The sequence below is a fragment of the Alternaria triticimaculans genome, assembly GCF_023758025.1.
Source record: "Alternaria triticimaculans strain BMP 0046 chromosome Unknown scaffold_1, whole genome shotgun sequence".
NCBI classification, from domain to species: domain Eukaryota; kingdom Fungi; phylum Ascomycota; class Dothideomycetes; order Pleosporales; family Pleosporaceae; genus Alternaria; species Alternaria triticimaculans.
The window spans coordinates 2,337,857-2,365,607 of NW_026055958.1; the positions used below are offsets into that span (position 1 = coordinate 2,337,857).

General features: G+C 52.4%; 10 protein-coding genes across 10 annotated transcripts; 4 read left to right on the forward strand and 6 right to left on the reverse strand.

The window, feature by feature from the left end:
• Window positions 1–92: 92 nt before the first annotated feature.
• On the reverse strand, window positions 93–1,082 carry J4E78_000754 (uncharacterized protein; the record flags this gene model as incomplete). The annotated part of the gene is made up of 1 exon (XM_049361416.1): window positions 93–1,082. The coding sequence occupies one exon, from the start codon at window positions 1,080–1,082 to the stop codon at window positions 93–95; it is 990 nt and encodes a 329-aa protein (XP_049226699.1).
• A 437-nt stretch (window positions 1,083–1,519) lies between these two features.
• On the reverse strand, window positions 1,520–2,129 carry J4E78_000755 (uncharacterized protein; the record flags this gene model as incomplete). The annotated part of the gene is made up of 3 exons (XM_049361417.1): window positions 1,520–1,658; window positions 1,733–2,005; window positions 2,071–2,129. The coding sequence occupies 3 exons, from the start codon at window positions 2,127–2,129 to the stop codon at window positions 1,520–1,522; spliced, it is 471 nt and encodes a 156-aa protein (XP_049226700.1).
• Window positions 2,130–4,073: 1,944 nt separating this feature from the next.
• Window positions 4,074–5,869, forward strand: J4E78_000756 (uncharacterized protein; the record flags this gene model as incomplete). The annotated part of the gene is made up of 3 exons (XM_049361418.1): window positions 4,074–4,230; window positions 4,401–4,633; window positions 4,997–5,869. 3 exons carry the CDS (start codon window positions 4,074–4,076, stop codon window positions 5,867–5,869), a joined length of 1,263 nt encoding a protein of 420 aa, XP_049226701.1.
• A 1,745-nt stretch (window positions 5,870–7,614) lies between these two features.
• On the reverse strand, window positions 7,615–9,187 carry J4E78_000757 (uncharacterized protein; the record flags this gene model as incomplete). Its single annotated transcript, XM_049361419.1, has 5 exons — window positions 7,615–7,945; window positions 8,004–8,505; window positions 8,560–8,709; window positions 8,766–9,123; window positions 9,182–9,187. 5 exons carry the CDS (start codon window positions 9,185–9,187, stop codon window positions 7,615–7,617), a joined length of 1,347 nt encoding a protein of 448 aa, XP_049226702.1.
• A 1,313-nt stretch (window positions 9,188–10,500) lies between these two features.
• J4E78_000758 (uncharacterized protein) lies at window positions 10,501–12,014 on the reverse strand (the record flags this gene model as incomplete). Its single annotated transcript, XM_049361420.1, has 3 exons — window positions 10,501–11,477; window positions 11,530–11,732; window positions 12,007–12,014. The coding sequence occupies 3 exons, from the start codon at window positions 12,012–12,014 to the stop codon at window positions 10,501–10,503; spliced, it is 1,188 nt and encodes a 395-aa protein (XP_049226703.1).
• A 1,653-nt stretch (window positions 12,015–13,667) lies between these two features.
• Window positions 13,668–15,766, forward strand: J4E78_000759 (uncharacterized protein; the record flags this gene model as incomplete). The annotated part of the gene is made up of 2 exons (XM_049361421.1): window positions 13,668–13,732; window positions 13,783–15,766. The coding sequence occupies 2 exons, from the start codon at window positions 13,668–13,670 to the stop codon at window positions 15,764–15,766; spliced, it is 2,049 nt and encodes a 682-aa protein (XP_049226704.1).
• An 86-nt stretch (window positions 15,767–15,852) lies between these two features.
• Window positions 15,853–17,711, reverse strand: J4E78_000760 (uncharacterized protein; the record flags this gene model as incomplete). Its single annotated transcript, XM_049361422.1, has 2 exons — window positions 15,853–17,507; window positions 17,561–17,711. The coding sequence occupies 2 exons, from the start codon at window positions 17,709–17,711 to the stop codon at window positions 15,853–15,855; spliced, it is 1,806 nt and encodes a 601-aa protein (XP_049226705.1).
• Window positions 17,712–18,447: 736 nt separating this feature from the next.
• Window positions 18,448–20,343, forward strand: J4E78_000761 (uncharacterized protein; the record flags this gene model as incomplete). The annotated part of the gene is made up of 1 exon (XM_049361423.1): window positions 18,448–20,343. The coding sequence occupies one exon, from the start codon at window positions 18,448–18,450 to the stop codon at window positions 20,341–20,343; it is 1,896 nt and encodes a 631-aa protein (XP_049226706.1).
• A 1,207-nt stretch (window positions 20,344–21,550) lies between these two features.
• J4E78_000762 (uncharacterized protein) lies at window positions 21,551–22,507 on the forward strand (the record flags this gene model as incomplete). Its single annotated transcript, XM_049361424.1, has 1 exon — window positions 21,551–22,507. One exon carries the CDS (start codon window positions 21,551–21,553, stop codon window positions 22,505–22,507), a length of 957 nt encoding a protein of 318 aa, XP_049226707.1.
• A 2,304-nt stretch (window positions 22,508–24,811) lies between these two features.
• Window positions 24,812–27,382, reverse strand: J4E78_000763 (uncharacterized protein; the record flags this gene model as incomplete). Its single annotated transcript, XM_049361425.1, has 1 exon — window positions 24,812–27,382. One exon carries the CDS (start codon window positions 27,380–27,382, stop codon window positions 24,812–24,814), a length of 2,571 nt encoding a protein of 856 aa, XP_049226708.1.
• Between the last annotated feature and the right edge of the window lie 369 nt (window positions 27,383–27,751).

The following is a 27,751-nucleotide window of genomic DNA, read 5'->3' on the forward strand; positions in this document are numbered from 1 at the left end:
TTGTTGACTTCATAAATTTGTACATATTCACTTCTGTTCACAATCCTACATATTCAACCCAAATGCCGAGAGCCTCTATCACATACGTGAATCTACTCAAACGCCCATTTTGGTAGTGGTTTACCGTCGCCACCACTGTATGAGCGCCACTCCTGGTAGCCTTCCCAAACCACCACGGGTAAAATTTCTTGTGCCGGTCGGTCACTTGGATCTGGCTCCAAGCATTCTCCAACTAGCGACCCCAGTTCCAACTGGAAGTAATTAGAGTATCCTAATGGATCGCACTCTGGATCGAGAACATCCATGTTAGGACGCTGTCGCATTTGTCCCAGGCACAGCAAAATCAGACCGAGCGCATATATGTCTCCTCTTTCGCTGTAGGTAGACTCCGGAGGCTCGAAAGCGACGTCTTCCCAAGCGAGAAGCTTTGCGGCTTGGTTGTTCAAACTAATATCCGTAGACTTTACACTGCAGCCAAAGTCGCAGAGTACTACGGTCGGGTAGCTATTCATCGTGTCGCCAGCTAGAGTGCTAGACCATGTCAACAAGATGTTGGCTGGCTTTAGATCGCGATGACGAATGGCGTTCCAACCACGTACACGGCCCTCTACTGGTCGGCCCTGCATAGCGTAATCGCGTGTCTTTTTGTAATCCTGCCCCGTCCAAAGATAGCAGAGAGCCTGTGAAATATCCCAGAATACTTTCCAAAAGAAACCTTCGTCTGGGAGATGCATCTCGCGTTCTTTGTACCGCATAATTATCGCATCCAAAGAACCGAGCTCGCAGTGCTGCATCCAGATTGAACCATACGTGTGATCAAGATTTGCTGTGTCGCTCTCCATGATTGATACAATGTTTGGATGACTCCGGCATTGTTCCATGGTGGCAATCTCGCTGTGGATCGAATGGACACCGTTTTGGTACGCAGTCACGCGCTTTTCGACGCATGTTTTATTCAAAGGGCGATACTTAACAACGTAGACACCGACGTTCTGTTTGCCACCGTGGAAGCCCTGCGGAGCCTCTTCGAGTACGACATATTTGTCGCGCAAGGACGTCTTGACCATGTCTGTGGAGGACATGGATGGTCTGTGAGACTTGCTTTACTTTTGGTGCTTGGGCTACTGGTGGGAAAGAATAGATCAGTAAATATGGAATGATATTTATGATGAATACCAATCATTGTGAGAGTTGGAATGGCAGCTGTGCGTTGACGGGTTGTCATCAACGTCTACATGTACAGCGATCTAGTGATAAATCTAGCCAGTGTGAGCTTGACACGCGTACAGTCGATATTACCACGCTGGGTAGGCATTCATCATCTCAGTCGAGCTTGATACGAAAATGGCGCTAGAGTCGCCTTAACTACTTGAATGCAGACAGTATCAATGTGATTTTACAACATGAGACTAAATATGTGATGTGCTCTACTTTCGCTAGCAATATGTTCATGCCTTTTGCGTACAATTCGAAATCGCGAAAAGATCTTAGTCATTGGGCCGTGCCCCCAGCGCTCGCACTAAGCTCCACAAGCTATATCGGTCGGCGTGTTTGATGGGCTCACGATGAAATCGTCGTACGCGACGAGGCTTCCACTGTGGGGTGTGAGCTGGGGTAATCCGCTGGCGTCCTTGGTAACGGTAAAGCGGGTCGAGTAGCTGCGGGAGTTGCATCGTTAGTATACTCCATCAGACTAGTACAATGCTCACGGAGTTGTGATTTTGGAACGTACTAGGCCTGAGAGCAGTTTCCACCGTCGTATCTCGTTTCGATAACACCAAGCACCTGGTATGTCTTCTCGGCGGTTGTTTCTGAATCAACGGTGGTCACGTTAGGAAGATGGTTCCAAAGCTTGTTGCCGGCTACGGGGAGAAGCTCCTCCTTCAGCGCGACAATCTCTTCGGAGCCAGTAGCGGTGTTCTCAAGAACGATGAGCTGCCCGTTGGGTGTGAAGAAATCGGTAAAAGTGCTTGTAGCGGACGGGTCCTCCGCGGAGGCGTAGAGCCTACAAGTTTGGGTTAGTGCTCTAGTCGTTCTTGCCGTTTGCGGAAGAATCATGGGATATCGTACTCTTTGACGAAGGACTCAAAACCGACTTCGACCCCAGATCCTGTGGAGTACTGAGTCATCTCGACTGATGCTGCTACGCCCAAGAGGCAGACAGGTGTGATAAAAGAAGAGAGCTTCATTGCTGCTTTTGCTGCGTACTTGTGGAATGTATTGTAAGGTGACGGGAGAGATGATCGTAAAATGATTCATAACGTGTAGCTTTTATACCTATTCATATCGCACATGAGTTGGCCTACTCCACAACGAAATAAAATAGTACTCAACCATACCCTCTCCGAAGCAATACCGTGGCTAGCGATAGCAGCTTCACCGCTGCTACGCATGGATACAAACACCAGTCTGCTTAACGCATGCTGTCTGGTTGGTGAGAGAAAGCTCGCTGGCAAGACTGAGATAGCGATGCAGCCAGTCAGTCATGAGCAACGAAGAAGTCGGGTTTTTCTTCGAACAGTACGACCTTAATCGATTTTGCTGCTTTCAAAGGGGAAGTCACATTCGCTAGCCATTGTATTCGAAATGCTATGGTCTAAGCATTCTACGAGATCTGGTCGGGCCGGCGCGGCGGTATATCCACATCGTGAAGGAAATTCGGCCGGGGAAAATTATGGGTTGCGTCACTTGCTTGAGACGTCTTACCTTCTTGCACAGGGAGACAATGGAGAGAAGAACCCGATAGCTCGTCTTTTTCTTAGACAAGATTGTGCTTCGTAACAACCCTAGGGTGATGTTGAGGGGCGTCGCCACGGTTTGGAATTTGAGCCCATTGACGCCTGGGCAATGATCACCGTCCAGCTTGTGGGCCACGATGCCTTGGCTGGACGTTCGAGCCACGATTGAAGGCCGTGTCGTGAAGAAAATTCTCCACAAAGATAACACAGGTGGGTGGTAGTCGTCTTGAAGGTGGGCCCTGTTCGTGATCATGGGACCTTCTGGCTTTCGCGCGCGAGCCTGTCCAATCATTTCGCAACCATGAGGCATGCTCATACTTGTGCCGCTTCGACCATATATAGCCTGGAGTGTCGTGTTAGCAGCTCATGGCCCGCAAGCGTGAATTTCGATGCCATGGAGCTGGGGCATCATGGGTAGAGAGGGAATGTGCCTCGCGCCTCATTCAAGGTACAAACTGAAATACTGGATTGCGATAAAGTCAACGAGCTTCCAAGGCAACGTGTACTTCTAGGTTGGGAGGCACCTAGGTAGGTATTCATCTTTTCCCATAGATTTTGTGCTCGCCTCTTTGGATAGGTGCATTACAGCTATGCTAACCAACCAGCGGGCAAGCTGCTTCTCAAGCTATGGAGAGACTGAGGTGAAGCATGGCAGCGTACCTTGGGAACTCGGCGCATTCTTTCGAAGATCAGTGGTGTCCAGCCGCCTCGACCGGGTAGGGCTGCCGGTAGATTTGCGATTGCGCAACAGAGCTGAAGACGTCGGGCGCCGAACGATTGCGCCATGGTATTGACCTTCCTGATGCTCGTTCTATCGTTCATACGGGTGTCGGCGTGTCTTCGTGATGCAGTGGGCCACGTATCGATTGCATTGCTGATCGGCAGGTGCAGAGGGATGGCACACTTGGGCACGGGCTAGTACGAGAGAATAGCAGACCGCTCTTGTGTTATGACATCTTCGCGCGCGACAACGTATTTCCCGTCGGTAACGGTAGTTAATGACGAAGTGAGTGAATGCGATGCGACGAGGGACCAATTTTCCCCATGGGATGTGGTGGAAAACGAGCCGGCATCTTGATTTGGGGTAGATCTAAAGGAATTGCCGATTGCGGGGTTGCTGCAGGAACGCGGAACCTAAAGCTGTACGTCATCTTCGGTACCTGGCAACGGCATGGAAGCTTGTCACCGCACGTAGCACATGTATATATTCTGGCTATGCGACTATGATGTCGTTGCGTTTAGAGTTTCCAACTAGTATCTAGCAACGTTACCGCTGCTTTCACCATGCGACTCTTCACCCCAATCACTGCACTTGCTGCTGTTACTACCTTCACAATGGCACAAAGCGCACCAGAACCACCTCAGATGACCCTAATTTACCACATGGAAGCGCTCCTGGGAGAAAGATTCTCGCTCGGTTCTATTCCAACCGGGCAAGAACGCATCGTCATCCCTATCGTTGGAGGCACTTTCAAGGGCCCAAGAATAAGTGGTGAGTAGTCCTCTTGGCCTAAACATGTCATCGTGTTTCAAAGATCATGAGAAAAGGCTGGGATATCTCTTCGACAGCTCGTGCCTCGTGCTCTTATGTATCATGACGTCATGTCACTCACATCTTGTAAGGCAAAGTTCTCAATCTCGGCGCGGACTGGCGCCTTACAGACGCGCAAGGCGCTTTCCGACCAGACGCCCGATACAATATCCAGACCGATGACGGAACCTTCATATACGTCCAGACGATAGGACTCCCACCCGCTGCGGATGGTGCCCCCACGATGTTGCGAGGACAATTCGAAACCGACACAAACGGAACTGCTGCGTGGTTGAACGATGTGGCTGCTGTAGGCGTCCTCAGAAGGAACGGAACGTCGAGTGTGATAATCGACATGTGGCAGGTACGTGGAGGGAAAAGAGCACGGGACGAAATTAAGGCTAACAAGCTCAGGCATCTCCACCTGCATAGGGGTCAGGCTTTGATGTTGAAAACAAAAATAAAATCTGGATTGAACTATCATCGTGCAATGCTTGATGCTGATTTCTCTTTCGACAATCCCGATGCGGGTGGCGGTTGTGGCTCACCGCGTGGCTGGTAGCCGAAAATTGGCGCCGACCTCGCTCTTCCGCTAGTGCGCGTCTTCTTACCTGTCAAACCTGAATCAAACTTCACTCTATCTCGCAGCCCCCTCCGACTACTTCCGACCTTCAGAAATTCTATCATTATCTATCGTTCAATGATGACAGACATGCAACAATGGCAGATCTTACCAGCCGATCTGATAGAGCTTCAGATTGGCCAAGTTGAGCTTTTGCTGGCAATGTACCCTGACGAGATCACACTCGACGAGAACTCTCAGGGAATACTAGATATCCTGCGCGATACCGATGATGCTCGGTCTAGATCTGCAGCCAAATATACGCCGGTCATCCCAGTCATCCTTGACCTGCCAGTATCTACGCCCAACGAAGAGTCGCCGAATTCAAGGACATTGCGTCTGGATATTGGGGTACCGTTCGCGTTTCGCGGTGATAAGCCGCCTTTAGACCCACCGACCGTAAAGGTTCGGGTGCAGCAACCGCAATGGATGAACAAAGCCGCCACGTCGCGGTTGACGTCGGACATACCAGAAGATGAAGACCTGCTCAGTAAAATCGAGTACATCAGAGAAGCTGCAGTCGAATACCTAACGGAAATTGAGACGACGGAACTGGGCCCGGATCTCACTGCTGTGGACGCTGGACCGCTGGTAAGAGTTTGGTTCTATTTTCCATCGATCAGCACACGCTCCAAACGCGACGACTTCATCAAGTTTGCTCCTTCTTACCAATTGACCGGCTTTCTTTACGCTGGCAAGCCAGGTCTTCTGTGCGTCGAGGGCGGATCACAAAATATCGATGATTACATGAAGTACATCAAAACGGAAAGCTGGGGCGACATCCCGGCCCATCACAAGAAAGTCAGCGAGCGACATCGCGAGCAATGTGAAAAGCGAGTCTTCCCAGACATGACTGAAATTACCGACACAGTCGGTGAGCGACGCGGCCAAAGAGCGAATAGAGGTGACATGAAGGCGATCGAGGAATGGCTTGCGGAGAGGGGACTAGGAGATGCTTTTACAAAGGTCTTAATGTAATCCATCTCTACTTGACCCCCATACGGCCTCGCTACCTAGCTTTACTCAAACATCCTGGACATGGAATATCAGAGTCGGAACTTCTCGCAACCCCTTATCATCTTCATCTTCATAATACAAGCATACTTCTTGAATAGTCTTGTGGCCCAGTTTCGCCTTATGCTGAGCGAGCAAATGCAGTACGCCACTTCCATTGGGTGTGCCGCATAACGCTATCGCCTCTTCAGACTCTATTGGGAAAGCTATACCTGGCCATCTCGGAAGCCAGGAGTCATACGAGATTCCTGGCTCAGCTGTTTCCTGTCGTTTTTTACGAAGAGAGGCAAGAATGATGCTACAGATGGCTCGTGTGTTCGCATTGAGAACCTGGTATCTTACTACAAGTCTTAGTTCTGGCATGTTGTACCGAGACCTAAAGTTAGTACATACATTCTTCCATTGCAAGAAAGCAACATCGGACCAATGTCGCAGCTCTGGGAGTTTGGCTACCAACGTCGCTGGATCCAGATTCCTATATGGGTTCAGCATTGCTTCCGGGGTCGTGTTGCATTCTGCCAACAAAATACCGGCCTCGGGTTCTATCACGCTGTGAAAATGCGCCATGGTGGCTGGATAGGTCTTACCGTCGACCGTAACGGTCTCGTCGTGATTGGTAAGGATACCCGCTGTAGTGGGAGAAGACTTGAGGGTAGGGCCTAGGGCTCGTACTAGGTTCGTAGCAGGAGTGGGACTCGGGCTAGCAAGAGTGAAAGTACACCAACCCCATACTTCCAGGTCATCGATGTCCTGAAATTTACTTTGAGGTGGACCGTCGGTGATATCCGCGATTGTTAGAGCCAAGAGGCGTTGTCCTTTTTCGACGGCTTCTTCGTATGCCAACGCATGCTTCATGATTGTGCCGAATTCAGGCGTCTTATCACTCATGTCTGGGGTATCGGTATACTATATGGTTGACAGCTGGAGCTGAACTGATGAAGCGACCTTGGGAACGTCAGGTACCTAGATTATCGTGAGCAGGGAAAATAAATCACCACTGGAATGCAACCTTGTACAGCACTATTCAACGTTCCAAACATCGTGAACGCTTACCACTATCTTGAGAGGATAAACACGAGACATTGCAAAAGTGCGCACTTTCATCCGTGATCGCTGCGCTTCTGGCGTGCACAAAGCCATTGTGAGCACTCAATGGTCCCTCAACACCACCACCTCGACCTGATGGTAAGGCATTGTAGAACATTCATTTCATTTTTCACAGCAGATAATCATCCGCGTCTGTCCAAACCGTTCCGGCTTTTCATGTCTGCAAGAGAGTGACTTTCATGCAGGTGTTCATGGTAGAGGAGCTAGTCCGTATTCGGTAAGGCTTTCTTCGCCAGCGCGACGCGAACGCGTCTCCCAACCACCTCACGCTCTGCCCTGACATCTGCGTCACGATCTCAACAGTCATCTATTCCTGTTTCTGTCGGAACTAAGGAGCTACCTCAATTACTCATCAAGCTACACGTAGCGTAGTCTAGTAAGCAAAAGCCGATATCGATCACAATGTTATGAGCACGGTCTTCACTCAGCAATTCTTGCATGCGTCCTACCGCAGCTGTCCACTGCGACACAAACACGCCTGCGCATTCTTTACTACATTTTGCGAGCTCAGTCCGTTAACAGCTTATATTAGACAAGAGAAGAGAATATAATTATGTCACTACTGCGGTACATCGCACTCTGCAGGCCATTCCCTGCTTGGACTAGAGGCTTGAACCCGCCTTGCGTGCACCAGCAAAAGTGTTTTGTATACCGTCCCATAGCGGCTCGCCACCCTCGGTCATATCCTTCCATGCTGGGCACGCGAGGCTCAACAGCGGCGAAGCCAGGGTATCCGTCACCAAGCTGATCGGGACTTCGAGGGTCGACAGCAGCGGAGAAAGCGAGTTGGGCAGGAATGTCTTGAGCAATTCGAACACGAAGCACAGGAGATTGTTGTTCTCGAGTAGGGAGGCTGCGTTGAGGACACCGCCAGTGACATTGTGGAGGTCGAGACCGGTGAAGGAGTTAACGGTGCCGGTGTTGCCGCCAATGCTATCAGGAGATGTCAGCCTATCACTCAACAGCGAGGGTGGGAGTTTTGGATACGTACCTGCCGAGGACTGGATGCTTCGCGACCCACGAGATAATGTCCAAGTTCAGTGGAATGAGACCGTACTCCACCGGCTTTCGGTACCAGTTCTCGGGGATTGACTCGTGGCCCTTACGATACTCCATGGTTCCGTTCGCACACTCATACACGGCAAAGAACTTGCGGAAGATCTCTTGGGTAAGAACACCTTCGGGGTGCTCAGCTGTGTGGTTCGAGAGCAGACGACCGAGGAAGAAGTAGCCAGCGTTACGGCTGACCATGCCAGTGACGGGCCCATAATAGAAGTTTGGGTTGTGGGCGACGCTGTACTCCCAGCGGCGGGCAGCTTGGTCGGCCAGCAGATCCATGGAGAGGACACCGTTTTCATCGGCACGATCGTGGAAGTCGCGGAAAAGCGTCATGTTCATTGTCCAAGCATCACCGGTCACGTAAAGATCATCGCGCGTGAGCGATGAGTCTGACTCGATCCAGTTGTGCGAACCTTGAAGACCTCGAGGTTTACCTGGGAGGGCGTAAGCATGATAACATCTGGAATACGTCGGAGTGATGTACTTACCGAGAAGACCAAGCAGGTTTCCTAGGATGTTGTTCGTGCCAGCAGTGGGGCCTCCGATGGAGAAACCAGGATCCAACGATAGTGGGTTTCCTGTCCAGACAGTACCCATGATACCGAGAACGAGAGCCAGCTCTGTGCCCATGCCCATCACTGGATATCACGCGTGTTAGAGTTGGCCAGTCTACTTTGAGACGCATCAGACGAACCTTGGTTGATGGCGGCCACCACTTCCACGAAGCTGGTGACACCATCGCGAGAAATGTATCCATGGTTAGCCAGAGCATTGAGTCCAGGACACGGTCCGCGCTGGTCGTTGTTCTTGGGAGCTTGGAAGGCGTGTTTGCCGGTGATGTCAATGGGTTTCTTTACATCAACGAGAAGTCTCTTGGCATGCTTGTACTCCTCCACCGATCGAATAGCCGCATTCAGCTTTTCGGGAGTGAGGCCTTCGAGGTGTCTATGATGCAGAGAAGAAGGAAAGGCATTGGCAAAAATGTTGCCCGAAAGGAGGGTGAGAATGGAGAACGAGAACTTCATAGCGAGCGGAATGGTACGAAAAGATACCTGTTAGACAAACAGCCAAAGAGAGTCAAGGGAATAGTAATTAGATGGTGGTGTCTACGAGCATCATGTAAGCGTAAGCCACATGGAGATGAGCCGGCGGTGAGACGCGGACGAACTGCTGAATGCGGATGTGGCATAGCTGAGCGTTCGATTGCATCGGAGGATTTCTGGCAAAGTGACAAGCTAACCACTTTGTTTGCCCAGGCAGAGAAGCAACGACTATCATCATTAAACAATCCCAGGACAATCGTGGGGAAGATCATGAACGACCGCGGCACGGTAAATGCCACCGAGTTCAGACTCCACTTATGCCAGGGACAGGACTGAAAGAGGACTAGACAAGAAGATCCAACTCAGTCGATTTGGGATGTTGAAAAGGAGCAAGGCTGACGATACCCGAAAAGTGGTCTGAAACAAATACACCCGATGCCAGGGCTCGAAAGAAGAGGAAAGAGCAGGCAGATCGCCAATAGTGGAGACGCAGTGTGAAGGTCCGATTAATTAAACGGCCCGTTCAACTGGGACCAAGCTTATCTGTATCCAGAAAGCCGAAGGTTGTGAGTTTACCCCTGCGGTCCGCTCCGGTTCCCTCAACGCTTCCAAGGTTGATGCTGTCGCCAACCGCGCTTTTGCATATAACATACATAACTTTGATAACTCACTTTTTTTTGATCGCTCTTCTTGGAGTTCGGTAGCATAGTACGACAGATAATGTAATCGTTAAATGCCTTGGCGGAGATCCTTCGGATGAACGTACATACGTAATGTCGAAGGCCCACCTGACGCCTTCCAGAAGCACCGAAGCAAAGATGTCGGAAGAGATAAGTGGCGAAAATTTTGGCGTTTTCAGTGGGACGCGCAGATGTTGAATCCCCCCTTGGTACGAGTGGTCTTCGAGAAGGGTTGTCCTTGGTAGAATCCCTGTCGTGGTTGCATTGTGGGCCCTGAGCGGCTTAACGCTCCTTTCCCCGCGTCCTAGCTTCTGAACCCAGCACGGCCTGTTGGCTTCACTCTGTGGACGATCCCACCCATTGCATCCACGCGCTACTGTCGTTCACGCCCGAGTTCGGCGCTTAGTCTGAGTCCAGATCAAGCCTGGACTCTAGTCATGCCACTTACTGACGTGACTTCAGTGTACACCGTGACTGGAAAATGTAATCATCATGTACGTACCGGCACCATGTCGGCAGTGTTGAGAGGCGCTGAACATGATGTCTCGAAATGCGGGAGCGATGAGAAGACTGAAGGTGTGTAGAAGATATAGTACATTATACAGTTCTCTGAAGATACGGTCTATGGGATATCCTTGGTTGTGACGCCTGTACTCCGTTTGTGTCGACGCCAAATGGCTACAACACCAATATTGCCTATAAAGGCTCATACATGTTCTCTTCCCATCATAGGAGGCTTGTTCCAGTCCTGTGGCTTACCATCATTGGCGTTCTCTGTGACCACCGAAGCATTCCTGTGCGTGACTTCCACCTCATGTGTTGCCACGATCCAACCCCTAGAGTCTCGTTCGGTGTCTCGTTTCGTCAACATGGCTCGATCGCTGTTGTCGTCCATGTCGTCCAATGGAATGAAGTTGTTCTCGTCCTTTGCTTTGGGTTTTATGGAAAGGCGGACTGACTTCTCGGGGGCCGTAGAGCTGATGGTCGTGTTGTTGGTACTGTTGAACTTTGAACCTTTCGTCGAAAGGGCTTTGCTTGCTCCGATAGTCGACTGTATCTTCGGCCAGAACTTGGCGATCAATAGCCGGTGAGCAGGCATACATCCGCAGACGATGGAAACGTCGATTTCGATAAGACTCCATAGACCGGCGTCGACGTAGTCCCAGGTGACATTCTGCGTATTCGAGAAGTGGATGAGGGATTCCAAGCGAATGACCGAGATGACGACGACGAAGATACCGACACCAAACATGGACATGACCATGACCTTCTTCTTGATACCCATGTTCAACGCTGCTAGATGTTTCATCGGGAGCGCCATGACGACGACGTCCAGGAAGATGTTGATAGCGGCCGCGATCCAGCCTTGGAGATGGATGTTGTTGCAGGTGCCCTCGTGGAGTCCATCCCATTGATCCCAAGCCATGCTGATGGGCCGGCATTGCATGAGGGTGACGACGAAGAATACGATGGTGTAGACACCACAGACGCCCATGACGCTGTAAGTAAGGATTCGAAAGCTCTTGGCCGGAAAGACGCGAAGGTAGAAGAAGAGAATCGAGATCTTTGAGACACCAAGGCCAGTCACGTAAAAGATTTCTCCCAGGAAGTAGTAGAACAGGACGTTGGTGATCTGGTCAGCTTTGAGAGTCCAAATGTCTCGTCCAAGACCGTTTTTGACCACTGTAACGTTGTAAGTAAAATGGCGGCCGAGGGTTTGTCGAAATCGTCTTACAGAAATGGGTGAAGACCGCGGGAGGTATAGCAATCAAGACAACAATAAACATCGTCAAGTCGTCCCATGATACCTGGCGGCCCTTCTTGCCTATACTAGCGGCCATCCTCAGGATGAAGGCTAATATAGCGACAACAGCTCCAGCTATGCCAATAGCCATGAAGGAGTCACCCTTGTAACGAACAGGTACTCCACAACCAGTGCTGGTAATATTCTTGGTCTCTGCTACGCATCAGTATCCAAGTATGCGGCCTGCATGTTACGAGGGTATACTCACGCATAAGTTCATAGATCGTACATGTCTTCTGGGAGCAGGCGGCTACCGCAAGATTGAGGGCAGTGTTGGTGCATAAGCACTGCGAGGTGAGGTCTGTGGCGCATGTCGACTTGGGAAGCTCTTCCATGAAACATGCCAGCTATACGAATGTCAGACAAGAGTTCAGTTACAGTCTTCAGGTAAGTACACATACAGCGCACTTTGGCATGTGTGCCGCCAGAGCCTCAAGCGGGTTCTGAGCATGAACGGCAGCCACGAAGGCCCCGAGAAAAGCTACCACAGTTCTTAACCGCATTGGGAAATATCATGTGCAGGTGTCGTAAAAGAAAGGTAAAATGATAGAGTTGGGGAAAAGGCGATAGCGGCTGGCTTCGGACAAGGCTTCGTACGAAGGTTTGAAGGTAGTAGGTTATGTACTACAGTAAATACCAAGCAAATAATCTGCACGGCGCTCGTGTGGAGTTGCGATAACACAAAATGTGCCCACTTGAGCGTTCTCATCCGGGCCAAGGGGAAATCATACCGAAATATGGATCGGTGGAGAGTTGGCAGGTCGGGTTACGAAAGACACCGAGAGGGGTGGAGAGCAAGGGATTGCTCTGCAAATGCCGTATTCAGTCGCTGGGGAACTGCCTTTGCACACCCGGTCACGGAGCCAGGGTGTGTACATACCGCGCACCTTCCCTCATTTTGACAAGCCCTTCAGAAGTTGTCTCTGGCACAGTCGATGTCGTCGAACATCCCTGGGGACGGCTCGCAGAATTACCAAGACCTTCTGCCGTGCTTATGCAGACGGGGATGTTTTCCAGCACACATCGGAAGCTGGCTGCGATGGACGTTGTTGGGGATGGAAATCCTCTGGAGCAACAGGCGCTGACTCTTACTCGTTCATAGACCCTTGAGGCCCACCCTGACCGCCAAGTCGATTCTAGCACGTGCATAGTGGAGTCGTGCATGGATTACGATCGATACAGGTACGTTACCTTCGAGGCGTCCTCTTGTGGCCGCGCTGGAGCCCTCGATCGACTTGGGTTGTGAAATTTGAGGTGGAGACTTTCGCGGCGTGGTTATCCGATGACGTTTGCGGCGTACGTTGGGCAGTCGTAACTACCGTGTACGGTAGCGACGAGGCGTGCCGCCGGCAGAAGAGGTTCAGAAGGATGCCAAGGTGCATATATTGGATGCAGCAGCGACGACTATCATGAGATATCCAGATTGAGCGAGATTCAAGCTAGACGACGGCTACATTCTAACTTTGAACGTTGACTTGCAAAGTTCAGCCATCTCGCGGGAGTTTCCTTGCTACATGGAGGTAAGTTTACGCCAGCCAGGTTCGGCCCGACTTCCAGTGCTCCCAGGTGGAAGTTCGGTCTAGCTTCAAACAACGCCTCGTCTCCCCGCTCAATCTCTTGACCTGCAGCTAGGAGAATTTCTGTCCTACGCTGACTCAAGAGCCTCGCATTCGTCACATTTGTCAGTGCGGGCGAGGATGCCGTCCGACAAGGGAAGCCTTTCTACCATGCGCCTGGATCCACTAGCGCACGGGTTGTACTACCATCCTCATGCGGTAAGAACAGGCTGACCTGTAGGGGGAGGTTTAGCCGCAGGTCGCATTCGTGAAATGTCAAGGACCAAAGGGGTAGATGGTCGATGATCGTAATGTTCACCACGTGTACCGCGACTACCGGTGGCGCTTCGTGATGGTTGAGCGAGGCTGTCCTGCATGCCAATATAAGCTTTCACAGGGAAGCCCTCGTCGCTTTCTCTCCACACTCGTTCTCGCAACGACGTTGTATATCCAGTCCTTTGCTTTTTGTCTCTTCTTTTTTGCAAGGTTATTACTACCTCTAATTTCGTCACCATGATTGTCATTAAGGCTCTTGCCGTCCTCTCTTTACTTACCAACTTCACTTCTGCACGCATCATGTATGTTATCACGTGGCAATATCAACAAATGAGTGCTAACAAGGCGACAGCGACGGCGCCGAGCACACTCCTTACCGCGGCGAGAATGTCAAGCGTGCTGTGAGCGCTACCAACACCACCACTCTTGAAGACTACGAGTATGTCGTTGTCGGATCTGGTGCCGGCGGTGCACCTCTCGCAGCCAGGCTAGCTCTTGCTGGCCACAAGGTCCTTCTCCTTGAGGCCGGTGATGACCAGACCAACACCACTCAGTACAACGTGCCCGTTTTGCACTCCGTTGCCGCCGAGTATGAGCCCATGCGATGGGACTACTTTGTCAAGCACTTCGACGACGAAGAAGAGCAGAGGAGGGACACCAAGCTCACCTATGAGTTGACCGACGGCACCCGGTACACTGGACCCAGCCCTCCCGCCGGCGCCAAACCCCTCGGTGTTCTATACCCCCGTGTTGGCTCGCTCGGAGGCTGCACTGTTCACAATGCCCTCATTACTGTATACCCATACGAGAGTGACTGGGAGTACCTCCAGTCCATCACTGGCGATTCTTCTTGGGCACCCAGCAACATGCGCAAGTACTTCACCCGCTTGGAGAAGTCGCGCTACCTACCCAACAGCGTTGTTGGACACGGATTCTCCGGATGGCTCGAGACCTCACTGACCGACCTTACTTTGATCGTTCAGGACCTCAAGGTCATCTCCCTCGTCCTGGCTGCTGCTACTGGTATGGGCAAGAACCTTCTTTCTTCGCTCATCACCACCGTTACTGGCCTCGGCCAGGTATTGCTCCGCGACATCAACAACCCTGGCGCCAACCGCGATTCCGCCGAGGGCATGTGGCAGGTTCCTCTTGCCATGAAGATTCCTGAGTACAAGCGTGCTGGCCCCGTCGACTTCCTTCACCAAGTCATCAACGCGAAGAACCGGGATGGAAGCCGCAAGTACCATCTCGACATCCAGCTCAACACCCTCGTCACCAACGTCGACTTCAACCAGAACGGTACCACACCCAAGGCTACTGGTGTCAGCTTCTTGACTGGAAAGTCTCTCTACGGCGCTGACCCAAGGCGTCAGTCCGGCTCTGCTGCTGGCAAGGGAACCAAGGGATCCGTCACTGCTACTCGCGAGGTCATCCTGTCAGCTGGTGCTTTCAACACCCCTCAGATCCTGAAGCTTTCCGGCGTTGGACCCAAGGAGGAACTCGAGCAATTTGGCATCAATGTCGTCAAGGACCTACCTGGTGTCGGCACCAACCTCCAGGACCGCTACGAAATCCCCGTCATCGGTCAAGCACCCAGCAAGATTTCTCTTCTCAACGGCTGCACATTCCTTGAAGGTGACCACGACCCCTGCCTCGAGAAGTGGGAGACTGGCACGCTTGGAATCGGGAAGGGTGTCTACGCCACCAACGGTATCGCGCTTGCCATCACCAAGAAGGCTAGCAACTCTCCCAACGGTAACGCTGATCTTTTCGTCGCTGGATGGCCCGCGTACTTCAACGGATACTACCCTGACTTCTTCGCCAACGCCACCCTTGGCCGCGACGCCTGGACCTGGCTTACTCTCAAGGCTGAGTCTCGCAACAACGCTGGTACTGTTACCCTCCGTAGCGCTGATCCCCAAGATGTGCCTGAGATCCGCAAGCGCAACTTCGCTGTCGGTGGTGACGAGGACCTTGACGCCCTTGTTGAGGGAATGAAGTACGGTCGCGAGGTCTTTGAGGATCTCATTCCTCTTGACGGCAAGTTCAAGGAGGTTTGGCCCGGAAAGCAGGTTCAGACCGACGAGCAGTGGAAGGAGTTTGCCAAGTACGAGTCCTGGGGCCACCACGCCTCTTGCACTTGCCCTATTGGTGCCGACGATGACGAGAAGGCTGTTCTTGACGGCAACTTCAAGGTTCGTGGCGTCGAGGGTCTCCGTGTCGTCGATGCTTCCGCTTTCCCCAAGATTCCCGGCACTTACCTGGCTCTTCCCCTCTACATGTTGTCTGAGAAGGCATCCGACGTCATCATCGCGGACGCCAAGGTCTCCAAGTAAAAATAGCGAGTAACGGGAGTGCATAGCGTGACTCCACCATCAAGTTTGGTTGTATATAGCGTTCCTAATGTATATTTGAAAATCCGTTAACACATCCCGGTCAATACCGCCATACCCGCAACGTGATCCACGCCCGCTACCTCCTCCTCTTCCAATAATTTGTCAATCTTACTCTTGCTCTTAATCCTCCAGAATGCTTGCGCGCCATCTACAAACCTCTTGCTGATATCATCTACATCTTCCGCAGGGCATGCGGCGAAGCACAACCGGAAGCAGTTGAAGCTGTCCGTTGCCTTGATCTCCTCGTTCGCTGCGAACATCGTACCGGGAGCTACGAGACATAGGTAGGGTTTCGAGGTCCAGAAGACCCACAGAGCCCTAGAAAGGCGGGCGGCAGGTACTTGCTTGGCGAGCGGGTGGGACGCGAAGTCAAAGCGCACCCACACGAACATGCCGCCAAGAGGTCGAACGAAGGAGTAGATCTGCGTCTTCTCGACCACGGCCCAGTCATCCTCTTCGTCAGCGACGTCGACGAGACTCCTTCGGCGGCCAGCTTTTACAGCCTCCTTTCCAGCGTCCAGTGTGTCGCACATCTTCTGCATGCGACGCTCATAGTTGCCTCGGAGGCCTTCTAGCCAGCGTACCCATCCATCCACTTTCCAGCCACTGCCATCGGCCGCGCCGCCCTTGCCAGGGTCGTTCGAGGCTTGAGGACCCATGAGCAGTTCTGCCATCATGGACTGCACGAAGCCTGAGGGCTGCTGGGTCGAAGTCTCGGTAATGCGGAGGAGACGTTCTACGAGTGCAGGCTGCGCGGTGATCCAACCAAGACGGCACCCGGGGGCCACCGTCTTGGAGAAGGTATCGAGACGAACAACGCGACCCTGGTAGTCTACGCTGAGGTATGAAGGAATGAGACTGTCTAGGAATTCGAAGCCGGAAGATTTGGTAGGCTTGGGAGAAACGCTGCTAGGCGACGAGGACGGGTACTGTAGGTACCAGTATGGGTCATCCTCGACGATGATGATGTCGTACTTGACGCAGAGCGCGTAAATCTCGGTTCTGCGCTGTACCGACAAGGTGCCTGATGTAGGGTTCTGGCCAATGGTGACGGTGTACATGACATGTGGGCGGCGGCCCTTTGAGTAGTCCCAGTTCTCTAGAACATCTTGCAGACCTCCCTTTCCATGCGCCATCATTCCCTCGTCATCGATGGCTACTGGCGCGATGTTGAAGCCTCGTGGCCTGGCGGTCTGGATGGCGTTCATATAGCAATATGTCTCGCACAGCAGCCCTGGCCTCTCGTCGACAGGGTCATGTTCGGCTGACCACTCATTGCTGAGCGCTGTCAGCGTCTTGGAGAAGCCATCGGTAGAGCCGCAGGTCAAGATGACCTCTGGCCCGTTCTTGTATGGGACGAAAGGATGTAGGTTCTCCCTCGTGAACTGCCGGATGAACTGGTATAGTGCGGGGTATCCCAGAGCCTGGCCGTATTGCAGCGCAGACTTCAGGTCGATCATGCGCAGGGGATCTGGCACATTGGAGTACTTGGGCACAACGAGGCGCGACGCAGGTGGCTCCTTCTCTCTACGCTCCGAGATGGATGTCTTCGCGAATTGGGCGGTCGGAGGATCGTCGGCGGGCGGATCGACGGGCTTGTTTGGCGTTGGCTGCCATCGGTTCGGCTGTGCGACTTTGGCCTCGAGCGTGTCGTAGGGGAAATAGTGATCGTTGGGGAGACCTGGACGGAATCAGTAATCTGAGGCGAAAACATATGGTCAGACGCGCGCATACCTCCAGCTAATTGGGCGATCCCGGGAATCTGGAAGTACTTGTAGAACTGCTTGACAGAAGAAGCTTCGCGCGCTCTCGTGCTGCGTGACAGGAAATGCGTAAGATCCACTGGATCGGGGAAAGAGCTCGGGTCAGAGTTGTACGGCGCCATCGTGGCACTGCAGCGGTGTGCGGATAAGGTTTACGCGGACGCGTCAAATGCAACAATGTCAACAATATCGTCCAATACAAACAATCGCATACAAAGAGGTAGAGGACGATGGGGGTATTCCTGGGTATGGAGTCGCTCCGTCGCCCGAGGCGAATGGTCCGAGGGACCGATAAGGCGCTGATTAGAAATGCCAGAACGGTGACCTCATCACCAAACGGGAAGCCGCATGAGCTGCCTAGGCCACGTTGAGCCACACGTGGGAGCTGCAGCTGGGAATAACCATCTCGAACGACCTGGGATGAGAGCAAGCATGATAACTCCGGTTCTACTGTATCGGGGAGCGTGAACCTTCACATACTGCCATTGCCGCCGACACCCAAAGCTTTGGAAGCTTCCTACACTCGGAGGCCGATCTTAGCGTCTCAGTGCCGTGAAGCCGGAACGTGGGCACTCCACAGGCCCGCATCATGCAGGTCCCGAAGCTCCCCAGAGCTCTTTCCTTGCCATTGCCATGCCTTCGCCTTCGCTCGTATATTCTCCCCTCCTTTCCCTCCTTCACCTCGTCCTGTACATGAGTGTCTTTTGAGTCTTTTGCCAGCCATCGCTCATCGTCGCACATCTCTACGCGCATTCCTATCGATAAGCATCCGTTAAGCCTCGGCGCATCGTCATCCTATTCACTACCAAAGTGTCGTCCCCTACGAGATCCCGCCACGAGCTGGCATCCATCTACGATATGGAGCCGCGAGAAAGCCTCGACGACGAGGGCGCGCCTCCGCAAGCCTACCGCGACGACGAAAACGCGACGACACTTCCTGCCGAGTCAGCCGACGCCATGGCGCCTCCCGAGACATCCGGTCAAGAGCACGACACCCCACAAGAGCCCTATTACGCCAACAAGTACATTCCGCCGCGGTTGCAACGTGCATGGAACAATGTTGTCGTATGGGTCAAGGGTCCACAACCGCCCCGACCCTGGAAGATACACCCTTTCTTTCCCAAGATACAGACTGCGCCAATCCAGTTGTTGAACAACTACTTTCCCGAGAGAAGACAAAAGATCGCCCTGTTGGTCTTTTTCTACTTCTGCTGGATCCTGACCTTTGGCTTGGTCTTGCATCGTAGCGCGTTTGCAGCGGACATACCTGGATATGGCAGCCCCGTGCGCGTACGGTGTACGGATCGCTTCTGGAACGATGGCAATGGCTGCGGGCTCAACGGCGATCTGTGTCGACCCTTCGAGAACAGCACCATGCCTTTCCGCTGCCCCGCAAACTGTAAACGCGTGCAATTGCTGAATCCACATGCTGTTGGTGACAAGAACGTCAACTATCGTCCATTGGTTATTGGCGGACCCACCGACGAGGAAAACACCCTGGAGAACACATATTACCGCGCCGACTCTTTCATCTGCGGTGCTGCTATCCATGCTGGCTTCATAAATGACGCGTCGGGTGGCTGTGGAGTTGTTGCGCAGGTTGGCGAGAAGACTGACTACCCCAGCGTAAACAGGAGACACATCAAGAGCATTGGCTTTGATTCGTATTTCCCGCGCTCCTTCTCCTTTCTGCCCGGTACGGCAGCCAAATGTCGCGACTTGCGGTGGCCATTACTAGGCGTATCGCTGACCTTTACCATCCTGTTGTCTTTGTTTACTACCTCACCATCCGTCTTCTTTACCTCCATCTTCGTCGGTGTCTTCTTCCACGTCGCACTGGCATCAGACCCTCCCAACTTGACTGATTATTACTCCATAATCAGTATTGCTCTGTCACGCTTCCTTCCCGCGTCATTTTGCATGTATGCTGTCTACCGGTTTGCAGTGCGTCGCCAACTGCAAGGTCTTCACGCACAAGTAGAGAAAACCATCCTCTGGCTCGGCGGATGTTGGATCGGCGCCCTAAACAACTACACGTTCGACAAGATTCCCATTGAGCGTCTTACACCCCACGATATCAAGAACCAGCCAGGCGCTATTCCTGCGCTTATCATTATCGTCCTCACCCTATTCGTCATCGCCCTGGGACAGGCATGGTCATTCCGTGTCGAAGGTCGTCTACCGCGTTACCTTGCCCTCTATGGCATTCTGGTGGCTGGCATCCTCGCACTCGTCGCCATACCAAGGATGAACGTCCGCATCCACCACTACATCCTCGGCCTGCTCCTTGTACCTGGCACATCTATGCAAACACGCCCCTCGCTCCTTTTCCAAGGCATTTTGATCGGCCTCTTCATCAACGGGACCGCACGCTGGGGATTTGCCAGTATCCTTGAGACGCCCGGCGCACTTCGTGGTGACGCACCCATCGGCACCGTACTGCCACTCATCACTGCGCCTATCATCCACAACAACTTCAATCTTCACCATCTGAGACCCAACATCACTTTCGATTGGCACTATCCATTCCCTGAGCCTTACGATGGAATGAGCGTTCTGGTCAATGATGTAGAAAGGTACCATGAATACGCTGACCGTATGGAGGAAAGCTGGACGTGGACAAGACACATGGAAGGCGTGAACGAATACTTTCGATTCGCGTACATAAGAGGTGGTGGAAGGGGGGATTACACGAAAGCTGGAGTTTGGAGAGCGGATGGCGGTTGGACAGACATGGCCTCCGGACCATCGTAATCCCTTTGCAAGAGAATGTAGTAGTCTTGATCAGCACCGCGTCGTATCGCATGATCTCTCTTATTCAAGCGCTTCACTGGTGGTAGTAAGCACATGAACAAGAAGGATCATGCGATGCGGTACGGTACTAAAGACAGCAGTTTATTGTAAGGCTAACAGATCGCTCATCATGGCTTCGGCTCCACATCTATCTCGATGAGCACATACAACAACACGTTCATTCTTTCTCTCAAACTTCCACTTAACTTATCCAACTTGTACGAACGTTTTTCAGACTGCGCATCTGGCAAGGAGGGTATCGTTCCTCTAATGCAACATGACCGAGCGGACGAGAACGTCCACATGATGTATATGTCAGATCTGATCGGTAGTCATGTTGCACAATGATTTCGCAAGTGAGACTACGCTTTAGGGAAATGCGCGTTAGATGTTTCACTATTTGTAAGAACAAGTGCATTGCTGAGATTGCACGACAAGACAACAGACACTTTCTAGATCCTTCTGTGATATTATGTCGCTCTGAGTATTGAATCTGCTTTGTTTGTCTTGGTGTTTACTTTTCGTCCGCCGTTACGGACCACTCGACCCATGCAGAAAGGTACGTATCACTAGTTGGCTTAGCTTGCGACCCGCCTAAGGCCGCAGGTATGTCTGTCTCGGAAGTGAGGGCAAAATCTCACATCGGGCCATCGCCTGTATCCAAATACATTCACAAACTTTGCATGATTTCGTTGTTTAGTTGAATTGCACGATGAACACGTGACTGGTGTTACTGTCTGCCGTTATTTCCGTACGCACATGCATGGCAGTGGTCGAGCGGGGCCAGTGTGCAAGTCCTGCCGAAGAGGGGTCGGGAATAAGTGGAGCACGCCTTAACCAAGAATACGCATTGTGTTGGTGGCATCATCGGACGACTGGCGAATGTGAACATTTGTAATGTGGATGCTGGCTCGCTCGGCGTTTTGGGAGAAAGACGCGAGCTGCTGCCTGCTGCATCAGGTATATAAGTCAACGGAAGAGGGGTGTTGGGAAGGAACTATCAACAGCTCAACCGCGGCTTCCTCCCCTGCATCATCGGTTATATCATCAACATCATCGCTCGTGCTTTCCCCGCTATCAATTCTCCTACGCATTGAAGCTTTTGTTTGACTCTAAACACCACAAATCAATCCCCACAAATCAAACTCGGAGTTCATCACCCATCACCATGGTCAAATCAGTCTTCGGAGGGGCTGCGCTCTCAGATACTGCGTACTTCAACACGCAAGAAGACCGTGCCAAACTCATCGATGTTTTGCTTGCCAACGGCGTCAAGAACATCGATTCCGCACGTCTCTATGCTGGATCCGAAGTTGCCATCGGCCAGCTCGAGAAGCGCAAGGACTTTGTTATCGATACCAAGCTCCCTGGCGGTTTTGGTCCGCCCGGTGAACTCAAAAAGGACACTGTGATCAAGTACTGCCAGGAATCTATCGAGCGTGCCAAGATCGACCAGTTCGACATCTTCTATATCCATGCTCCAGACCCAACCGTTCCCTTTGAGGAGACCCTGGAGGGCATGAACGAGGTATACAAGAAGGGTATCTTCCGCCGCTTTGGCCTCAGCAACTTCTCGGCCGAGCAAGTTCAGCAAGTCTACGACATCGCGAAGGCCAAGGGCTACCCACTCCCGCAGGTCTACCAGGGTAACTACAACCCTGTTGCCCGTCACTTGGAGACTCAGCTCTTCCCCACACTCCGCAAGCTCGGTATGCACTTCTACGCATACTCACCCCTTGCTGGTGGCTTCCTTGTGAAGACGGCTGCAGATCTCGATGCAGGCGCCGGACGCTTCAACGAGCAAGCCATGGGCAACATGTACGGAAAGCTGTACGATAACGAGACCATGCGCAAGGCGCTCATCAAGTGGAACGAGATCGCCGAGAAGGAGGGTGTCCCCAAGGCGGAACTCGCATACCGCTGGATGGCCTACCACAGCGCGCTTGAGGGAGACGAAGATGGTGTCATCTTCGGTGCTAGCAAGATCGCTCAGGCTGAGCAGACTGCGCAGAGCTTGAAGAAGGGCAAGCTTAGCGATGAGGCGGTCAAGGGCATTGAGCAGATTTGGGAGAGCGTCAAAGAGGTTGCTCCCGTTGACAACTACCACAGTTATGCTAAGAAGTAGTAGATGACGACATGATATATTAGAAGTTGTCGTAATCTCATAATGAAACATCGACATAGTCTACCTCGATCTCTCCGTGCTGGCCTGTAACGGTCTACCCGCAATAACATACGATGTCCTACGCGCACCATCTGGTGCCGTGCTCCCGAAGACCTTTTTAGCCCGCCTTCCGCTTCACGACTTAATCACCATGAGTGGACACTTGGCTGCCCTTCAAATGACGAAATTCTATGCATTTGAAACCATTGAGTGTCACGCAAAGCATCGGAGAGTCCGCCCTCCTCGTGAAAGTCTTCAACTGTGCATAGTATCTTTGGAGGAGATTACTCTTCGGCTCGTCGGTTCCGGCCTTTGTAACGCAGACATCAACTCGCTTGATAGGCAGGTCAAGTAGCGGAATACCGCGACCAGTGAGGGGATGGCCGATGTGCACGCCCACACTATCCCAGGAGCGATCCTTTTTGATGCAAATCCGCTCTCCTTGGCTATCATACCAGTTCCTCTCGTAATTGCGGTAGAAACCCTCGGCAGCTTTCTCAATCTCCGGAGGTGCTTCTTCGCGGATTTGTCGACATGTTTGTATGAGGTTGAGGTGTTGAGCTTTGCCGAAGTGCTCCCGATCAGTCGAGGAGTAGGGCGAAAGATATGAGTATACTAGAAACCGCAGTTCAGCAGGCAGCTGAAGAAAGCGACTGGGCGCATCAAGTGCGACCGATGGAGCCGGCGTCATGAGTTTGTTGGTTTGAGATGTGGGTGAACGGCTATCCGGGGTAGCAACTGCCACGGCTTGCTCTGTCATGTTGGTGAGTGATCTTCAACCTGAGTAGATGGTTGAGTGGTTTGTATGTTGAACGGATATGGAGTTCCAGCCTTTTTATACGTTAAGGAATGTAGGGAAGAAGGAAGTGCTGGGAGCAAATGTCTACCAAGCCTGAACGTTCAGGCAACTACAGCGGGCTACATTATTTTGTGACGTCAGATCAGTCTTATTACTACGTCTGCCTAACGATAAGGCTCCGTTATCGTATTGTGTACTTTCCATATTAACTCGATGCGTCCTGCCTCCACCCCGCGCCAGCACCTCGACTCGACTTCTACAACTCGGCTGCGATCTGCAGATTAGTACCGAATACTGTCTCGAGATGACTTATACATCTTCCACGGGTCACGATAGCGACGACGCAAAGTTGCCGGGCAACTACACTGGATCCGCCGCTTCCCATTTGTCACTCCCCACCATGCGCCAAGATGGACGCTCCTTCCTCAACCTCCCCGCTGAGCTCCGCTGCATGGTATACGAATACTTCTTACCAGAGGACCAACTAGCTGTCTATCCTACACCGTTAGTCTACAATGTTCTGCTACACATGTGCAAGCAGATCCGAGAAGAAGCGCAGAGAGAGATCCAAAAGGCCGCTGACAAGTACTTCCGCGCCCACGACGCCAAATGGCTTCGCAAACCTTGCTTTCGTTTTATAATAAAACCCGTAATCGACCCCACCGAAGTCACTGTCATCATCCCAAAAGCCTTCCCCCAAATGCATGTTCTGGATGATTTGTTCCTTAACATTCCGCTACTTCGCCTGCGGCTCCGACAACTCAACTTCGACATTTCTAAAGCGAAATCAAAAGCCAGCCATTCAAAAAAGGCGGACCTTCTGGAGCTGCTCCATTATTGGATCAAGCTTCACAAGCCCCAGGCGTTCCGGACGACTATTAGCTGGGGGCACTGTCAGTCCTGGGCAACAGCAACGGAGATGAATAACTGCTGCAGGAAATTGGAATTGAAAACCCGTCCACGTGGATACAACGTACTAGGACGGGTAGAGATGTTGGTTCGATGGGATAGCGACTCAGATCCAGGCAATGAGCACAGCATGTTAGAAGCTGTAGCAGTCTCTTTCCAAAGGATAACTTCGGTCCCGAGAGAGCTAGATTGAGACGTTTCAAGTGAAGCAAACTGAGCTGTTGGGCGAGGCGGTGAGAACAACCGAAGACGGGCAAACAGAGCCGTCACTCTATCTCTCATTCCAAGATATGGGAAAAGGTCATATGTCTTCCTCCAGCTTGCCATCACTAAGTAAGACTTGGAAAGCTGGGATACGTATGTTGAAGGAAAGGTCTATAAGACGCGAGTCATGGAAAAATGAGAAGCCAAAACCATCAACGAGTGCATCGTCTTGCACAGATCGTGAAAGCCCGCAAATGAGACTCCATATCCCCATATCCAACTCCCCGTTTTCTCTTCACCCCAAGCGCTGAAAGCATCGATGGCCACTCACACCATCCTCTCAGCCTGATCGCTCACTTCCTCACAACCGTAAGAGCCGGCTCCGGCTTACTCCTCTTCTTCTTCTTGACCTCGACCGCGGGCGCAGTCTTCACCCTCTTCCTAGGCTGCACCTCATTCGGCCTGGCCGCCGTACCCCGCTTAGTTCCCTTTGCCTTACCCTTCGCCGCAGTCTCAGCCGCCGCAGTCTTCGCCTGAGGCCCCCGCTTAGTTCCCTTATCAGCCCTCACCTTCTTGGCCTTAGGTTCCGGCTTCAGCAGTCCATGTTGCTTGATGTAGTAGATCACATCAAGCGCCACGTCGCAGAACTCTTGCGTGCCGCGGATGAGTTGTAGCGGCTTCTTCTTGCTCTCCAAGCCCGCTCGGTATCGGTCCACAACGGCAAAGAAGATCTCGTTGGTATCGGCATTGGCGGCGTCGCGCATGCGCTCGTAGTCCTCTTCGCCACGGTTGTGATCTTGGTGAAAGTGGCCTCGTCCCATGCCGAACTCGTCGCCGATTTCGAATTGAACGTACGCTTCTATGACCATGAGAGTGATAGTATGGAAGTTCAGAAGAGCGACGGCGGGCTCTGGGTCTGGTGATGACATGGCTTGCTGACCGGGGATGAAGACATCGATCAGTAGGCGGGCTTCTTCGTCTGCGTGGTCTGGCGAGAGGAGAACTTCTTCGCGGACCATGCCAGGGAGTGAGACCTTTGCGCTAGGGATCTCTTCGCCTTTCTCGAGAGGCTGGCGTTGCATTTCATATCGGGGAAGCGTCCAATCAATTTGTTGGATGTCGTCGGAGGAAGGTGGCGCATTCTCCGTGGGTGTGGGAGAGGGCGAAGCAGGCTGAGGAAGAGGGCGTGGCATGCGCACTACCTTCCGGTCGACAATAGGTCCACTGCTTTTGGGTTTGGAATTGCTCGCGACGAACTCGACGCTTGAGTCGTCATTCAGGCTAGTGACTGATGGGTGACGCTCCACCCGCGTCCGAAGCGGCTCATCATCATCGGATGGATTGCCTTCTTCCTCGTCGCAGTCGTGCTCGTTGAATAATTGCTTTCGTGCCTTTTGGGTGACCTGGGTAGTACGACGTTCCGGTGTCCAGTTATGCGAGCTGTTCTGTTCGTAGTTCATCTGCTGATAGCCACTCGGAGAGGCTCGTTGATAGCTCATTGGGCCAGTGAGGAACGAAGGTACAGCAGCTGTCTGGCCATGATAACCGGCAGAATCGTAAGATACCTGTTGAGTAGATCGCTGACGCTCCGCTTGCTTCTTCTTGACTTGATCCAACTGTCTCTGCTTCTCCTCAACCAGGGCCTGAAGCTCTTGTTGACGATTGAAGGCAGAGTCGATATCGAGCTGGCGGTTTTGGCCAGCGGGCTGTTGCGACCCATGGCGGGGTGAATGTGTTCCGTAAAGCGAAAGGCCTTGGAGGATGGCAGCTGGATTCAGTGCACGTGCGCTTCCAATTGAGGGTGAACTAGACTTGGTGAAGCGGACCGGGTCGGTAAATCCGTGGTTACGTTGACTCCACGGTACCCCAGCTTCAGCTTCGCCACTAAGAAAGGCCAGAGATTCTTGATCAATTGGATCCTCTGGCCGCATCCGCGTCGTTCCATATGTGAAACCAGACGGCATGGCTTGGTGATCGATCGGTTGATGATGTTGGTGTTGTCGGGTTCCGCTGGCTGCGTCCGCCTCGGCTTGGTTCGCGGCGTTGGAGGCCCACTCGTCTACATCGAAGGGGTAAGACATGTTGGTGTCGGCGACAAACGACAAGTCGTTATCACGTGCGAACCATGGTCCGTTTGCGCTCTGCTGATAGCCGCCGTTGACGTCATCGACACCTTGCACCTCCACGGCCGCAGTCCCCTTCAAGTTTTCGGGTTCAGATGTAGCAGCCTGGACACCGACAGCATCCGAGGACTTGCCGGGAATGTCATGTTCGATCGAGACCTGTATTGCCTCGTCGCTAAGATGACCGTCAATGCTCACAGCATCTCTAACCAGGTCCTGGCTTCGACCGTCGATATTCTCATGTGCATCGTGCTCAGGCTCTTCCTTGACCTGACTCGAACTTCCCTTGGGCTCATTCAGGGGCTTCAGGGCTGAGTCTTGATCATCGCCCTGTTTCTCAATCTTGACTTGTGGCGAGGTCGAGTTTGGGCTTCGATGTGCAGTAGCTTCATGGTCTTCGACTTCCTGCTTGACGATGGCGGTTTCGATAGATGGCTTAGCTGATTCATCCGGAGTTGCACGCAAGCCCGGAGAAGTAGAAGAGGCATTACTGATATTTCGGTGACCTTGCGGTGAAGTCACAGGAATCTTGGTACTGTACTTCAGCTTGACCATGAATTGCGGTTTCGCGCTTGGATTCGGCTCTTCTTCAGAAGTCAGAATCTCGTTGCCGTTGACTGTGATAGGAACGGAGTCACCTTTCGGGAGTTGGTCTGCGCCATTGCCGGGTCCTTGACGTGATTTGGTCTCAGGACTCTTCCTCTGATCCTGTTCTTGAACCGGTGTCGGAATTCTCCGATGCGGACTGCCCTCGGTGGTATGAGGGTCTGGCGATGTGGCGTGATTGCTCGCGGCGTCCATGGTGTCGGTAATATTGTAACCTGCGAGGTCAGTATTGCGGAAGTCTGATTGGCGTCTTGCCCTGGAAGCTGTATTTGTCGAGCAACCTCAGGGTCGCGATAGTTACTTACCAGTCGTTTTTCGGTGTTTGTGATAGGTTAAAAAGTTGGTGGGTGTAGTAGGTAGGACGAAAGACTGTGAGTCCTTTTTTGTGGGCAGTAGCGGCTTTATATGGAGCCTGCAAAACAGTTGGGCGATAATTAATTACGTTCAACTTTACCTCACAGCGTAAATAAGCGTTCTCTCACCTCTGAGCCAATAGCTGCGCGTTTACTCTATAGGGAAAGGAGCCAGAGGTACCAATGAGACGTGGGATCTGGAGTACGAGAC